Genomic DNA, 17014 nt, shown 5'->3' on the forward strand with positions numbered 1-17014 from the left:
TAATGTCAATACTTTTACAGGGGGAATCCCTCAATATGGGAAGTCTGCTAGCACACCTCACTATCTAAATATACTTCCTCTGAAATCACAACTTGCAGAAATGAGCATTCAAGTAACTTCCCTCTTGCTGAGTTGGTACAACCTCAGAGTTAATATATTTAAAAATTAGAGGTTTGGGAAAGTACAGTTGTGTACACTTACCATAAATGTAGATGTTTGAGTGTATTCACTGTTGCAGTCATCACATTTGGGTTATCTCCTTGCAGTAGCCCTCAGTCGGCCTGATCATCAAAGTCTTGGGTCCTGCATTGGTTAATGTCTCATCTTCCATGACGTCAGGTAGTCAGGGGTATAAAGCATGCAGCCGATGCCATTACATCAGTTTTTCTTGCCCCAGATGTCGGGTGCCCCCATAATGGGAAGCAATTATATACAAGGTTACACCTCCAACAAAAAAGCAAATACACCAAAAAGCTTTAAGCATAGTAAACAAGAATAGAGGTATAGACAAAAGAAGCCAGGGGGCTGGAGGAAGGGTAACCAGGACTGCAACAGCGAATACATTTGAACACCTACATTTATGATAAGTGTACACAACCGTACTATGTTCTTCATGCTTCACTGTTGCAGTCATTACATTTGGGTAGATTCCCAAAGCCAAGGATGGGAGGAGGAAATTAGATAGCATTAGGACCAGCTATAAGGCCCTGCAAGACTGCAGTGGCAAAACCAGCTCTGGATTTAGAAAAAAATGGCAAATGGTAATGCTTGGTGAAGGTATGTACAGAACTCCAGGTAGCAGCTTCTAGGATGTCCCTGGTAGGGACACCTCTGAGAAAGGCTGTAGGGGTAGATGCAGCCCTGGTTGAATGTGGTCTAATCCCCTGTGGGGTAGGTTTTTCCATGGTGCTTATAGCAGAAATGAATGCAGTGGCCTATACACTTAGAAATGGTTTGCTTTGAAACAGCCTTCCCCTCTGCCCCTGCAGCAAATGCAACCAGCAGCTGTTCAGATTTCTGAGAGGTTTAGTCCTATCCAAGTAAAATCTAACTTGTCTGTGCACATCCAATGAGTGTTCCCCCTAGTTCTGTGGATCAGAAAAGAAGGTAAGCAAATGAATGGACTGATTAAGGGCCACACTGGATACCACCTTGGGCACAAAGGAGGGATTGGTCCTGAGGGATACCCTATCCGCATGAAAGATGATGAAAGGCTCCACTGCCATGAGGGCCTGTAATTCAGACACTCTTCTTGCTGAAGTGATGGCTAGAAGGAAGGCTGTTTTCCAAGAAAGTAATTTCAACTCTGCATTTGCAGCTGGCTCAAAGGGAGGTAGAGTGAGTTTTTCTAATACACAGTTGAGGTCCCAGGCTGGAGTAGGAGCTCTCCTGGGTGGTCTTAAGTTTTTGGCCCCTCTGAGGAACTGCTTCAACAGTAGATAAGAGAAGAGGGGTGGTTCTGTATTGTAATGAGCTGAAATGGCCGAGGCATGAATTTTGATGGAGGAAAAGGAAAGGCCCTTGTGAAGCATCTCAGTTAAGTATTAAAGAATCTGAGGTAAAGTGGGCGCTGCTGTGCCCATCCCCTGAGTTTGGCTTCATGAACAGAATCTTATTCATTTTTCAGCATAGGATTTTCTAGTACTAGGCCTCCTTGCCTCCAGAATGACATCCATCACTTGTTTACTGAGGGATGGTAACAGAGATCAGGTAATTAGCCAGGCTGCCAGGTTCAAGGTTTGAAGCTGTGAGTGCAGAATCTGGCCCTCCTGCTAGGACAGCAGGATAGGGGTCTGAGGCAGGTGCCATAGTGTCAGCAGTGACACACTGCGCAAGAGGGGGTACACCAGTGTTGGCATGGCCAGTCTGGTGCAATCAGTATTGTCCTTGGTTTGTCCTGTTTGATCTTTGGTAGTACCTTAGAGAGGAGAGGCAGAGGGAGAAAGGCATAAACTGATAGCTTTTTCCAGGTGAAGGACAGGGCATCCACTTTCCAAGCTTGTTTGTGTGGAGTCCTTGTGCAGCATTTGTCCAATTGGTAGTTCTGGGGGGGGGGGGGAGAGGCAAACAGGTCTATCTCTGGGTTCCCAATTTTTATTTCCCAACATGTTGAATATCTTTGGTTGCAGTTTCCACTCATGTGGGTCCATGAGATTTCTGCTTAGGTCGTCTGCCAGTGTATTTAACTTTCCTGGCAGAAATTGAGCCTGTAGGTGCACTTGGTAGCTCAAGGCTGTGTTCCACAGAGCCATGGCTAGTCTGCAGAGAGGGTATGAGTGGGTTCCTCTCTGCTTGTTTATGCACCACATAACAGTGGTGTTGTCCGTCTTTACCAATAATTGTCCTGGAAGAATGTGGTCATTGAAGGCTGTCAGAGCATTCTGTACAGCTAACATTTCTTTTTGATTGATATGCAGGTGCATTTGACTTGGATTCCATTTGCCCTGAATGTACTTCTCTGCCAAGTGAGCCCCCCATGCATAGTCTGATGCATCTGTTGTTAGGGTTTGGGTGGCAGGGGGTGGAGTGAATGGCAGTCCCTTGTTTTGCTGGCAGGCCTCTGCCCACCAAAGGAACTTTATCTGTAGACAAGGTATGATAGGAATCATTGATTCTAGATCTTGAGAATGTTGACACCATAGACTTTTTAGATACCACTGTAGTTTCCTCATATGCAGTCTTGCATATGGAATTAACAGAATGCAGGAGAGCATAAACCCCAGGGCTTGCATTATTTTCCTTGCAGATAGCTGGGTCTTTCTGGCCAGTAGTTGGAAGTAGGCTGTCAAATGAACGTGTTTCTCTGGCGTGAGGTAGGCCATCTGGGGAGTTGTATTCAAGCTTGCTCCCAGGAATACAATTTGCTGGCAGGGTACAAGATGGGATTTCTTTTCATTTATGGTGTACCCCAGAGAAGTTAGCAATTTATTTACAAATGCCAGATGATTCAATAGTATGTCCTGGCTTTCTGCCTGAATTAGACAATCGTTCAGGTATGGGTATATTTGAATATTTCTTTGCCTGCAAAAGGCAATGACTGGAGCTAGGCACTTTGTGAATACCCTGGACGCAGTAGATAAGCCAAAAGGCAGTGCAGAGAACTGATAGTGCATGTAGCCTACTTTGAGGAGTAGGTATCTTCTGCAAGATGCCTTATTGGTATGTGCAGGTAGGCTTCCTTTAAATCCAATGTTGCCAACCAGGCATCTTTGCCAAGTACAGGAAGCAGCTGATGAAGAGTTAGCATCTTGAATTTTGGGATTACCAAAAATGTGTTTTGGATAGACAGGTCCAGGATAGGACGCCAGGAGTTGTCTTTTCTGAGTACCAGAAAAAGTCTGGAGTAGAAACCTTGTCCCCATTTTTCTTCTGGGACAGGTTGAATAGCCCTGATGCTTAAAAGAAAGATAACTTGCTTTTGAGCCTCAGCCCACTGATTTGTGGGTAGATTTGGCCAACCGTTTGGGGTTGGTAAGGAGTGGAAGTTGAATCTGTATCCTTGGGAAACTATATGTAAAACCCATTTGTCCTGGGTAATGAGTTCCCACTTTTTTGCCTGCAGGGCAATCTGGCCCCTAAAGGAACAGTCAGTTGAGCAGGGCTTGGAAGATTTAAAGTTAAGTCATTGAGACAATTTACCATAGGGGGGAGTCTTACTACTTCCTGCTTTGGAAGTGGTAGCCCTCCAATGCTTAGTCCTGTGAGTTCCTTGGGAATGCAGTCTGGGTGTTCTGCTGGGTCTGGGTTTGGGCTGAGAAGGCCTGGAAGAGGCAGGAAAGGACCAATTCTTAGAGGGCCAATGCCTACTAAATCTGGGAAGTTCTACTTGCAGGAAATCAGTTTGCATAGATTTAGCTTTTTCCTTCATCTTTTTAAGTACTTCTTCTGCTTTGTTGCCAAACAGGCGGTCTTGGTTTAAGGGAGCTTCCAGCAATTTAGCCTTAACATGATCTGGCAAAGATTGCTCCTTAAGCCAAGCATGCCTTCTAAGTACAGACCCAGTGACAGCAGCCCTGCAAGATGCCTCTAATGAATCAAAACCACATTGCAAAGTATGTTTTCCAACTTGTTCAGCAGAATGCATTAAATCCTGTAAATCTTTATTTTCAGTACCGTCAGGAATCAACATCAATTTCTGTTTAAGCAATCCAATAATATGCTGCTGATAATTTAACATATGAAGCTGGCAGTTTAAGGCCCTAATGCTCAAGGATGCTGTGTACACCTTCTTACCCCATCTATCCAGCACCCTGGAATCTCTATTAGAGGGGGTAGGATTTTTGGCAGTAGTAGCCTTAATGCCCTTGGGTCACTGTGAAATGGTTTCAGGATCCGCAGTAGGATTTTTAAAAAGGAACTTGATAGTTAGGAACCCTGTAATACCTATCATACCTATCAGGTTTTCTGGGAGCAGGAGGTAAAGAGTCAGGGGCCAGGTTAGATTCAGAGAAGGCATCATCAACAATGTCCAATACAGGAGTTATAGCTAAAGGCATGTGTTGGGGCAGAAGTATGAAATCCCTAAGCCTCTTTTTTGGAGTCAGAGTAATCCTGGCTTTCTCAGTGGAAATGCGAGTATGCAAGGTTTCACCAAAAGAGAAATCCTCTGGAGGGGAAGCAGAGGGAATGGAGTCCTCTGCAACAGAATCCTCATAGGTAGATAAGGGTAAAATCCTGGTCATCAGTGGAAACAGAAATTTCAGAGTCCTGATCAGAAGAATCAGAAGGAAAATCAGTCCTAGGTCTCTTAGAGGGGGAAGGGTGGCTTCCTCTGATTAGAGTAATAAGGTCTTCAGCCATTCTTATAATTGGTTTTTTAGGCATAGAGGCCTGACCATGCGATCTGGGCATTGGTTTTCTAGGCATGGATAGAGTTTTAGGCCTTGAAGAAGAAGATGGCATTAGTTTAATATGCAAGTCAGTAGGCCTGAATACACCCTCAGAAGCCGGTGCCTGCACAGTGGCTCCAGACCCATCCAAGGTAGAGACATCTGTAGGTTACACAGTCGCGGAAGCATCTCGCGGCATACCAGACTCCGAATGGGTCTCAGTAGAGGCCTGTGAATCTGAAGTAGCGGGTATCAGGGGCTGCAAAAGCGCCTGTGTACTGGCGAACTGGGGACTAGCGTAGGAGAAGAGTCATTGGAAGTTTTGGACCTATGCAGTCTGTCTTTATCTTTGTGTTTTTTCGGAATGTCGGTAGTCGGGTGGCTTACCGAAGCCATTTCTGGGTAATTTAACTGAGTACCAAAATATTAAGAAGCGTAAATGAACTGACGATGAATAGTTCGAGGTTTGAATAAGGCACAAAACCGACAGCGAGGTACATCGTGGTCTGGGCCTAAGCAAGGAATGCAGTACGAATGAAAATCTTTATGAGGTATTTGCTTTCCACAAGAAAGGTTTAGAGCAAGAAAAAGGTTGCCCAACGGGGTACTTAGCTTAGTTGAAGACTTCAGTTCTGAAACTCAAACGATAAATTCAGGAGTCGGCCGACCGGCATTTGCGAACTGTTTCTGCTTTGGGCACCGCACGGCAAGAAAGACTGATGTAATGGCGTCGGCTGCATGCTTTATACCCCTGACTACCTGACGTCATGGAAGATGCGACAGCAACCGACACAGGACCCAAGACTTTGATAATCAGGCCGACTGAGGGCTACTGCAAGCAGATAACCCAAATGTGATGACTGCAACAATGAAATACAAAGAACATCAGAGCCTCCACATTAAGGGGTCAGAACTTTAGGACAGTTTTTAAGTTCTTTACCTCTGCATTGACCTGAGATGGCAGTATTCTTTGTTCAGTAACTTGGGGTTTGGTAAGCCTGATATCAACATTCTCAAGTAGGTGTGCAGATGCAAATGTAACAAGCATTTCATTTCTTATTTTACATTCCAGTACCACTACATATTTTGCAGCTCAGTTTCTTTAATAACAAACTTGAAAAAGACAAACTCAGAATAAACTTGGAAAGATGCTACATCATACAAGGTAATCTTAAGAAAGCTTGTTTATTTCCTGGAAGTAGCATTTACACAACTGCCCTGATTTTCTTAGTATCGAGTTATAAGCCTTCAGATGTTAGGATATGACCCATATATCTCAATTATATAAATCTAATTTCACAATTACTTTTTTTCAACCTGAAGCTATTCTATTTCATACTCTTCAATAACTTGGTCAGTTCTGTATTACAAGCTTTATTAGTCCAACCCCACTCAAGTATGTAAGTCCTTAGATGATCTCTGTGCAACAACTCTCTAAAACACTTCAGTTACTGTTGATATACAAAAGATTTAAGGCTCAAAATTCTTTACATCCCACAAGTGAATTAAATGCACACATCTCTGAATTTTCCTCAGCCTTAATTTACTAAAAATTCCTGATAAGCACCACATATTGAAAATGACCTTACTTCTGGCAGGCATGGCAGACACCACAAAATTAGAACTGCTCTCTTGTTACAAGTTTAGTAACATAATGTGCATCGATACAGATGCATATTTCATCTTGTTTTACAATTATATTAATTTATTCAACAAGGTCATCTGTTTCTTAATCATATTCATAATCTCCACATAGCTCCTTCTCCTACTCAAAGCTACTAGAACTTTCCTTGGATGATGTAATGGAGCAGGATCTGTCTTAATATGACCACCAACAGGCAAACTGCCACAGCCAGTAAAGCAATCATTCTTACCTTTAAGTAACTCATCATACCTTTCATAGCTAAATACTCTGCAGTCACATTGAGAATTCCTTTCATCATTTCAAGTCTTCAACAAACATGGTGGAATACTTGGTACATCAACCATATGCAAATGAATCTTGTATTTTTATTTGCACATCCACATGTAAGCACTTTCTGATCTAAGAATTTTACATGATGACCAGACTAATTAAGCAATCTATATGTTACTAGAGTCAGTGCACTCATTCAACCTAAGTACTACAAATGTTCAAAATAATCATTCACCCTGTGTCAGTCTAATCTAAATACTAAAGATTTTATTTATTTATTAATCTTTTTTTCTGTCCAGATTTCTTTTGGTGTGGCTGTAACTTATCTGTGCATTTTTTCATGCATACAGTGTTCTCTGTGCACATTTTCAACAAACGTCATGCACTCATTTTCAGCACTTTGTTCTAATACAGTCAATCTATCTGAATGAAAATGATTCCTTTATTTTTACACACACAACAGACTGACTTCTTTTTCTAAGGACTGTACATACCTGATTAACTATAGAACATTTTGTCATGTTTACAGTCAACTCTTTCCATACTTATCAATGACACATTTCTTGTGCTTGTCATGCTTGCCAATGCTCCCATGACTCATTTTCACAGCATTTTACTTTTAGCTAGTGGATTACTTTATACACTTCTCTTTTAACTGTGATGATGTAACTTCACTCAGTATGCACATATCAGTTGTTTTAGGCATTATCACCACTGCCTTCCGATTATCAGCACCATATCAGCCCTTGCATTATTCCAACACTGGGGGGCAAGGGAGGCCACTATGTAAGCTGCTAACAATGGTGGATCAATAGTGGCTTGAAAATATTGTGTTCATTCCCTACTCCTGCTTGCCTCTGCCCAGCAACAGTCCACAAGTGGTGTGTATACTGGGCATTAAAGCTGCCCTACCCTTCACTTTTACACACCCACTCACTCACGGGATACACAGTGTCTCTGTTTCCTTGATCTCCACCAAAGAAAAAAAACTTGCTCACATATGCCCTTGGTGCATACCCCCCCCGCCATAGGATAGGCCTGTGCCATCAAACAAGAGAACCATATGGGCCATACATAGGGCTTCATTTCTCTTTCTCTATGCTATTTTTGCTGGTGCTTTAATGTTAATTCTCATTCACAAAGAAACTTGTTCCTTGTCTTTACTTTCTGATACCACAAGTGAGTCTATATCATAATAATGAATCCACACATCAACAAGCAAATAGTCTTTGGCGTAGCTCTTTAATTCAGTAATACAGTCTTTGGCTCAGTTCTTTAATTCAGTAATAGTGTCTTTGGCTCAGTTCTTTAATTCAGTAATACAAGCATCAGGACACAATGGAATCATGTGCCTTCATGATCAGCAACAGCGAATATACAAGCAAATAACTCCTTGACCCACTAAAACTCTTGAAACTTGTGTTTTATTAAAGGAATATTCTCTTTTTCCCCCTCTTCAAACCCAAACCTTCTGTAAGTACTCAGGGCTTCTACCCATGTGACATGCAAAAACACAGCACACTGCATATTTCAGGCTTCTAGGAGATACCACTTACAGTCAAGAATAAATCAAACTTACGAATCCATAAGTGCTTGTTTTCAGCCAAATTATCATGGAGAGTTAAGTTATCTGGTAGCTGTAGCAGCACCATTTCTCAAAAGAAAGACAAAATAACTTACATGTGATCACATACGACACTATGGAATACTTGGCATATCAGGATGCTCAAACGATGAGACAAACAGATCTTCATGCGGTAAGGTTTGTCAGCATTTACTGGATAGCATGGAACATCCACATCACACGATGTAAACATGGAAGCTCTCAGAGAGGTTAAAGGTGTCAGTCTACTTAAACATTAGACTAAGTGCCATTTCAGTCTGTGAGAGATGCATCAGGTGATGAACAACAGAATGTAAAGAAATAAAAGTGTGAAACATACGAATAACAAAACAGCTTCTGCAAGTTGCCTACTTACTTTACAATGGCTTGACCTCGTGTTTGACTGCTGAGCTTCTTATAGTATTCTATCACTCTGTCTTCACTAAAATTGAAAAGTAAAAGCAATTAAATGTATAATAACTTTATTCATCATATGATTACTAACAATGTAAAAAAATTAACTTAAAGCATTATAAAGAAGGCAATCCCATTATAAATATTATAGCACAGCAGAAGAGAAATGGAATTTATATTCAGAAACATGAATGCTGACTGTACAATCTTCATGCAAATAACAAATTCAGCATCACTGACAAAAATAAGTTTGTCAGCCACACTGACAACAAAATACATCCCTGCAACTAAAAAAACAAAAAAAAATACAGCCACCATATTCTTTCTTCCACAAACTGTTCCATTAACAGAATCTAATTTAAAACGTTAACCCCTTTTTCAGTAACCACTGAAATTAAATTTAAACATCACTGCTTTTTAAGTGTTAAACAAAAACATGCCGAACTAGCTCCTTCAACAGCATTCTCACTAAAAAGGGACATAAAAATGTCATTGACTGCATGAAGTTCAGGCACAGTACAAGCATCCTCATGTTCACTATAGGATCTTTGTGTGTCCAGGGACTGTTTAGAGTACTGTGCAATCATAAAACAAAGTTAAAAATGAAAAGCTTTCAATATTAAAAATTACAGACCCACACTGAAAATAGAACTGCAGATGTTCCTACTTCTCAAACTGTTTAACAAATATTTTCAAGAGCACTTTCACATGTATGCACACTACGGACTTAAGTTGAAGGAGAAAGATACAAAGGAAATAACGCTCCAATATACAACAGAATTATCTAAAAAAGATGAGGATTTTTTTTTTTAAATAGCACTGTACATCACTGAACTATATTTTTTGTGAGATAACAGTGGCTTACTCACAGCTGTCTGTGTTTGATCACAAAGACTTCACCAAACTACACTTGCTGAAGGTAATCCCTACATTGCCCACATCCAAATACACGTTATTGTTTAGTCAGTACTTGTTTTTATAGCATCTAGGTTTACAATGAAGAAAAGGTTAGGACAAACGGGGCATAATCTGGTAACCATTTGAAATTTCGGGACCCAGTAGACTGAGTCTTGAAATATGGAGACTCACTTACCAAAAGAATGGACTTGGTGTCCCAGATGCCATTTCTTGGAATATTCCCTTTTCTTTGAGGTATACTGATCTCAGAGTTGATGTATACAAGTTCAGGGGGTATGGAGGGGGGTACAGGGCAAGCCCTCCTGCAAAAAGCTGTTTAAAGGAGAAGAGTAATTTTTGAGATTCACTTTTTTATCAGTTTTTGGTCTTTTTTTTGGCTTATCAGCAGCCAACATTTCAATAGGGAGCCCATAATCCACATAGTGACAGTAAGTGCCTACTGTTTTACAATATTAATATTAAAATTAAAGATATATAAATATTAAAATTAATATGTGATGGCCCTGCACTGGCCCAGTAATCAAGGAGCCTCAATCCTCACCATTAGCACCAGTGAGGGACGTGCACGTTGGGGAGATGGCAAGTACACACACAGTAAAGTACAATTTCCCTTAAGAGCACACAGAGATCATAACCAGTCTGGGGCTGGTTTCTCCCTCTCTCCACAGATCCCCAATAAGTCTCCCCATTGGCACAGCTATAGGGTTGAGATCTCAGCTGAGTGGTCAAGCCAAAACCTCCAGCATTCTCTCTGTCCGAGTGCTTCATGCCTCTGCCCAGGTAGCTGACCACAAACACCCTTTAAGATTCGATTTATATACAAACCCATAGACACTCCTGGGGAAGGCTGGCATAGGTTTAATGGCTATGCCCCCTTCTGCCCAGACTATAAGGTAGTTTATCACTGCCACCAACCAGCTCCTATCAGCTATTATAAGGCCCTTACAAAGGGTGACCAATTCTACTGTGTAATGTTACTATTATCCAAATGGTAAGAACAGCAGCTTCACTGACACAGAATTTATTTACTATTTTACCTCCAAAGTGGAACAAAATGTATACACTACCTATAAATAAAGGCAAAGGCATGACATTTCTGTACAGTACTTACCATGAGGCATGGCAGTCTCATTACAGCTACTATAACAATAAATGTTAGACTATTAAGACATTGTTTTTAGGAAATCACACAATGATATGCATTCTTGCTGAAGGTGGACAACAGTCTTCCAAGCCAGATCTTTTCAGCAGCTGGATGTCACTAAGAAGCACAATATTGCACACCTTTGTTCTTGTGTGCCCAGAAGAGGCCAAGAATGTTGTTGCATTAACATATACTATTATTCCATGATAAAACAGACTGAGAAAAGAGTAACAGTACCAAAATCCTACTGATACAAGTTCCCTCATATAAGCTATCTGTAGTAAACACCAAACATAAAAAATGGTGTGAACAAAAAACAGTGGTAACATATTATATGCACTAGACCAAGCCCAACATGTGCATAGTACAAGAATAAGGTACCCATCCAGAAGCAACATCTACTGTTGTGTGAAGGGAACTCTGACAGCTGTATATTTGTTCATAACAATCCCTGCTGCAAAATTATATTCAGAGATATTTCAAGGCCACCATTCCTGCTTTGTCAGTACCTTCCCGTAGGCTGTACCTCTATTCTCAGGAGGACCATGCTTGACAATCCAGGAATAAATTTGTGGGAACCTATCGATTCATCAAGTTTGCATTTAAAGGAAGAAAGCATGTTGCACTGCTTAACATGCAGGAAATTTTTTTTCCAGAGGTTTATCTATTGGAGGGGATTTTGGTCCCTAGTTCTAGTATTGGTGGAGATACTGGACTTGCAAAGAAAGAGTAGGTCCAGAACAATCAGGTCTCTAATGGTGCAGTAATTGAGACATAGCTCTCTCAACAGAAGTGTTTACGACACTGAGTAAAGGGATAGAGCTGTTAGTTTCTTGGTAGCTCAATAATGTCATAAAATTACTCGAGAACCACCAAAAACCATTCCCTTGGGTCTCCACAATGGGCAGACGGTCTAAAGCATGCCCTGCAGTATAGATGAAGTAAAACCTGCCCTCCTCCTAGACTGAGTAGCTTAAACTGTTTAGAAATGTGTGACTGGATGTCCAAAGCTACAGCTTTACAAATACTTTGTGCACATATAGTTTTGATAAGGCTTCAATAGCAGTTGATGACCTGTTGGATCTAATTCTAACCTGTCCCGTTAGATTTTTTTGCACTAATTATAACAAAAAGTAGAGCAATTAGCTAACCAGCTGGACAAACACTTCTTAGTGACTAGTCAACAGAATGTATAGTTTGATTCTTTCATTGTAATATCCAAGTCCCCTATGTACATCCATGCAAAGTAAAAATATTTGCCTATATTTTCTGTTTAGAAAAATAAAAACTCAGAACTTTCAGAGTGGTTTCAAGGGATGCTCAGAAGCTACTTTAGACATGAAAGAGTTTGTTCTTAAAGAAAAAGTGTACAAGAATGTTTCCATATCAAAGACTGGGAGTTTAAGTTGGCTCTATTGCACATAGAGCAAAATCCATAACTACACCCCAGATGACCCAGGATAAATTAGTAACTAGGTGCTGAAGGGGCTGGCCAAAAGGGGTGAACGTAAGCAGCTAATGCAAACTTACTCGTCCTTTGTGTGGGGTGAGGGATGTGGGGCCATGTGGACTGCACTACTGACACCCAGTGAACAACTGGGTGCACAGGATACTTTGTATGTACTAACACACCCTCTGGCCTTAGCAGCACCATGTAACACCATAGCTTAAGTTTGGCATATGTATGGAAGTAGTAATCAAAACAATGCTTGGGCTCCAAGATACATATACCTTTTATTTAGATTAAGCACTTCAAAAAAAAAAAAACCGCTTGATCTGAATAAATGGTGGGTGTGTGTATCCTTGAGCCCAAGCACTTTTTTTTTGCATTAATAGTTATTTGAACATGTTTGCTGCTGTTTTTGTAGAACACTGGGTCAGTACCACAGGACCTGCTTTAACATCACACCAAAAAGGGCAAAGGAGCTCATGAGCCCTAGCTCCTGCTTACCTCTTCCACTGCCCTTGAAAGGTTGGACGGAAGGAGGAACAAATGGACCAAATAAAGTACAGTTGTGTACACTTACCATAAATGTAGACGTTCGAGTGTATTCACTGTTGCAGTCATTACATTTGGGTAATCTGCTGGCAGGTTGCCATCAGTAAGCCTGAATTCCAAAGTCTTGGGTCCTGCGTCGGTTGCTGTCTCCTCTTCCATGAAGTCAGGTCGTCAAGGGTATAAAACAAGCAGCAGATGCCATTTTCTTTAGTTTTTCTTGACCCAGATGTCAGGTGCCCCCAAAAAAGGTAGCAAATTATATATATATATATATATATATATAAATAAACTATATATACATGCATCAATGCAAACTTTACCTTAATCTACAAGCAAATACACCACATAGGTTGTAGAAGATAGAGAAGGAAAGATAAACTCCAGAATGAAAGGGGGATGGCGGGTGGGTAACCTGGACTGCAACAGTGAATACACTCGAACATCTATATTTATGGTAAATATATACAACTGTACTATGTTCTTCGTGTTTCACTGTTGCAATCATTACATTTGGGTAGAATTCCAAAGCTATGGACCGGAGGCTGGAGCTAAACAGCATTAGGTGCGGCTATAAGGCCCTGCAGAACTGCAGTGGCAAAGCCTGCCCTGGACTTAGAGTACAGAGGCAAATGATAATGCTTTGTAAAGGTGTGAACAGAACTCCAAGTAGCAGCCTCTAAAATGTCTTTGGTTGGTACTCCTCTGAGAAAGGCTGCTGATGTAGCTGCAGCTCTGGTGGAATGAGACCAAATGCCCTTGGGCACAGGTTTGCCATGGTGTAAATAAAAGAAACAAATGCAGTGGCTTATCCACTTTGAAATAGTCTGCTTTGAAATAGCCTTTCCTTCTGATCCTGCAGCATATGTCACTAGTAATTGCTCAGTTTTTCTTAGAGCTTTAGTCCTGCTCAAGTAGAATCTTAGCTGTCTGTGTACGTCCAAGGAATGCAGAATTTTTCTCCCCCTTGTTCTGCGGATTTGGATAAAAGGTTGGCAGATGAATAGTTTGGTTAAGAGCCACACTGAAAACCACCTTGGGCATAAATGATGGACTGGTCCTCAGAGACACCCTGTCTGGGTAAAATATGATAAAAGGCTCCACAGCCATGAAGGCCTGTAGCTCTGAGACTCTTCTTGCTGAAGTAATTGCTAGGAGCAGAGCTGTTTTCCATGATAAGAACTTTATATCTGCAGTAGCAGCTGGTTCAAATGGAGGCAGGGTGAGCTTTTCCAACACAAAATTGAGGCCCCATGCAGGTATTGGTGACCGTTTGGGAGACCTTATATTTTATGGCTCCTCTAAGATACTGCTTTAGTAAAGGATGAGAAAAGATTGGTGGCTCTGTATTGCAATGAGCCGAAATGGCAGAGGCATGGATTTTTATTGATGAGAAAGATAGGCCTTTGTCAAGCATCTCAGTCAATTATTGCAATATCCGAGGAATATTTGGTTCTGCTGCATCAGTTCCTTGTGCTTGACTCCAAGCACAGAATCTCTTCCATTTATCAGCATAAGATTTTCTAGTACTAGACCTTCTGGCATCCAAAATGACATCCATCGCAGCTTTACTGAGAGGTGTTGTTTGCATAACTACATGATCAGCCATGCTGCCAGGTTCAGTGTTTGGAGTTGATTGTGCATGATCCGATTGTTTTGCTGGGACAGTAGCTGATGTCTTTGAAGTAATGTCCAAGCTGGATATTGAGACAAGTTCTTTAGGATTGGGTACCAGTACTGGCGGGGCCAGTCCGGGGCAATTAGTACCTCTGGTTTCTCTTGTCTGACTTTCAGTAGGACCCTGGGAAAAAGAAGCAGAGGAGGAAAGGCGTAAACTGATAGGTTTTTCCAAATGAAGGATAGGGCGTCCACTTTCCATGCTTGTCTGTGATAAGTCCTTGTGCAGAAACTTTTCAACTGATAATTTTGAGGAGAGGCAAATAGATCTATGTCCGGGCTCCCCCATTTCTTTGTTATCATGCTGAAGACTTATGGATCTAGTTTCCACTCATGGGGGCCCATAAGGTTTCTGCTTAAATCATCTGCCAGAATATTTTGTTTTCCTGGCAGGAATTGAGCTTGAAGATGTATTTGTTAAGTCAAAGCTGTGTCCCACAGTGCCATGGCTAATCTGCAAAGGGGGTATGAGTGCGTGTCCCCTGCTTGTTTATATACTACATAACAGTGGTGTTGTCCGTCTTTACCAGTAGTTGTCCTGGATGAAGTAAGTCCTTGAAGGCTGTCAGGGCATTTTGAACAGCTAGCATCTCTTTTTGGTTGATATGTAGATGCATTTGTTTTGGGGTCCATATGCCCCGAATACATTTTCCTGCCAGGTGGGCCTCCCATGCATAATCTGATGCATATGTTGTTAAGGTTTGGCTGGCTGTGGGTAAAGTAAATGGCTGCCCCTTGTTGTGGTGACAGGCCTCTTTGCCCACCATCAAAACTCCTGTTGCAGGCAGGGAATGAGGGTAATTATTGTTTCCAGGTTGTGGCAATGTTGAGTCCAAACACTTTTTAGATACCATTGTAGCTTCCTCATATGCAGTTTTGCATATGGAATTAGCAGAATGCAGAATGCCATCAAGCCCAAAGCCTGCAGAATTTTACTTGCAGTTAACTGGGTCTTTGTTGCCAACATTTTGAAATAAGTAGTCAGTTTTCTTTGTTTGTCTGGCGTGAGATAAGCCATCTGGGCAGTTGTATTTAAGCTTGCACCCAGGAATATTATCTCTTGAGAGGGTACTAGTTTTGATTTCTTGTTTACTGTGTACCCTAGGCATGTTAGTAATCTTTTTACAAATGCCAGATGCTGTAGTAGAAAGTCCTTGTTCTCTGCTTGAATAAGACAGTCGTCCAAATAAGGATAAATTTGTATTCCTCTTTGTCTGTGAAATGCAATTACTGGTGCCAGACATTCTGTGAAGACTCTGGGCGCAGTAGATAAGCCAAAGGGTAGTGCAGAGAATTTGTAGCGCATTGAGCCAGCTATAAATCTGAGGTATCTTCTGCATGATTGTCTGATTGGGACATGCAGGTATGCCTCTTTTAGGTCTAAAGTCACAAGCCAAGCCTTCTTGCCCAGCATGGGCAGAAGCTGCTGCAGAGACAACATTTTGAATTTTGGAATATCCAAAAATGTGTTTAGAATAGACACGTCCAGTATTGGTCTCCAGGCTTTGTCCTTTTCTGGGCACCAAGAACAGTCTTGAGTAAAATCCTTGTCCCTGCTCTTGTTGTGGTACTCGCTGAATGGCCCTCATGTCCATGAGGGATGAAACTTGTTTTTGTGCCTCTGCCCATTGGTTGTGTGGCAGGTCTGGCATACCGTTTGCCCTTGGTAGGGTGTGAAAGTGGAAACTGTAGCCTTGTGACACTATATTCAAGACCCATTTGTCCTGGGTGATCATGTGCCAATTTGGTGAGAAAAGTGCTAGTTTTCCTCCTAAAGGAGCTGCCAGAAGCTAAGTGCTTGGTGCTGGCAGGGGGAAGTAATTGAGACTGTTTTCTGTATGGCTGTGATTTATCTCCTCCGCTTTTGGAGGTACAAGCACCCCATTGTTTAGACCTGTATGAGCCTTGGGGTTGGGATCTGCCTCTGGGGCCTCTGTATCTGCCTCTTTGTGGCCTGTCCGACACTGGAAAGGACCAATTCTTTGTAGGCCAGTTCCTGCTAAATCTGAGAGGCTGTACCTGTAAGAAATCCTTGACTGTTTGCATAGATTTAGCTTTGTCCTCCATTTTCTTCAACACCTCTTCTGCTTTAACACCAAACAAGGTATCATGCTGTAATGGAGCATCTAATAATTTTGCTTTAACATGATCAGGCAGATTCTGTTCCTTTAACCAAGCATGCCTCCTAATGACAGAACCTGTAACAGCGGCCCTGCAGGAGGCCTCCAGAGAATCGAAACCACATTGCAAAGTATGCTTTCCCACTTGTTCAGCTGCATGCAATAAACCCTGCATTTCTTTGTTTTCTGCACAATCAGAATTTGTCAACATTTTCTGTTTAAGCAGTGACATAAGGTATTGCTGATATTTAAGCATATGAAACTGACAATTTAAAGCCCTTACAGCCAAGGTAGCAGAAGTGTAAATCTTTTTCCCCCAACTGTCCAGGGCCTTTGAATCCCTATCAGAGGGGATAGGGTTTTTTGCAGTGGAAGCCTTGACCCCTTTGAGACCCTGA

General features: G+C 41.6%; 1 protein-coding gene across 4 annotated transcripts in view; it reads right to left on the bottom strand.

Annotated features, from left to right (window-relative positions):
- The window catches only part of FRMD4A (FERM domain containing 4A), a 1911200-nt gene that overhangs the window by 780600 nt on the left and 1113586 nt on the right, over positions 1-17014 (bottom strand). For all 4 annotated transcript variants that reach the window (XM_044087941.1, XM_044087942.1, XM_044087944.1 and 1 more), the window contains exon 9: positions 8724-8789. In XM_044087941.1, coding sequence (XP_043943876.1) covers positions 8724-8789 — 66 coding nt within the window. The remainder of the gene's footprint in view (positions 1-8723; positions 8790-17014) is intronic.

This window comes from Protopterus annectens, chromosome 11.part0 (genome assembly GCF_019279795.1).
Source record: "Protopterus annectens isolate FY-2018-M chromosome 11.part0, PAN1.0, whole genome shotgun sequence".
NCBI lineage: Eukaryota > Metazoa > Chordata > Ceratodontiformes > Protopteridae > Protopterus > Protopterus annectens.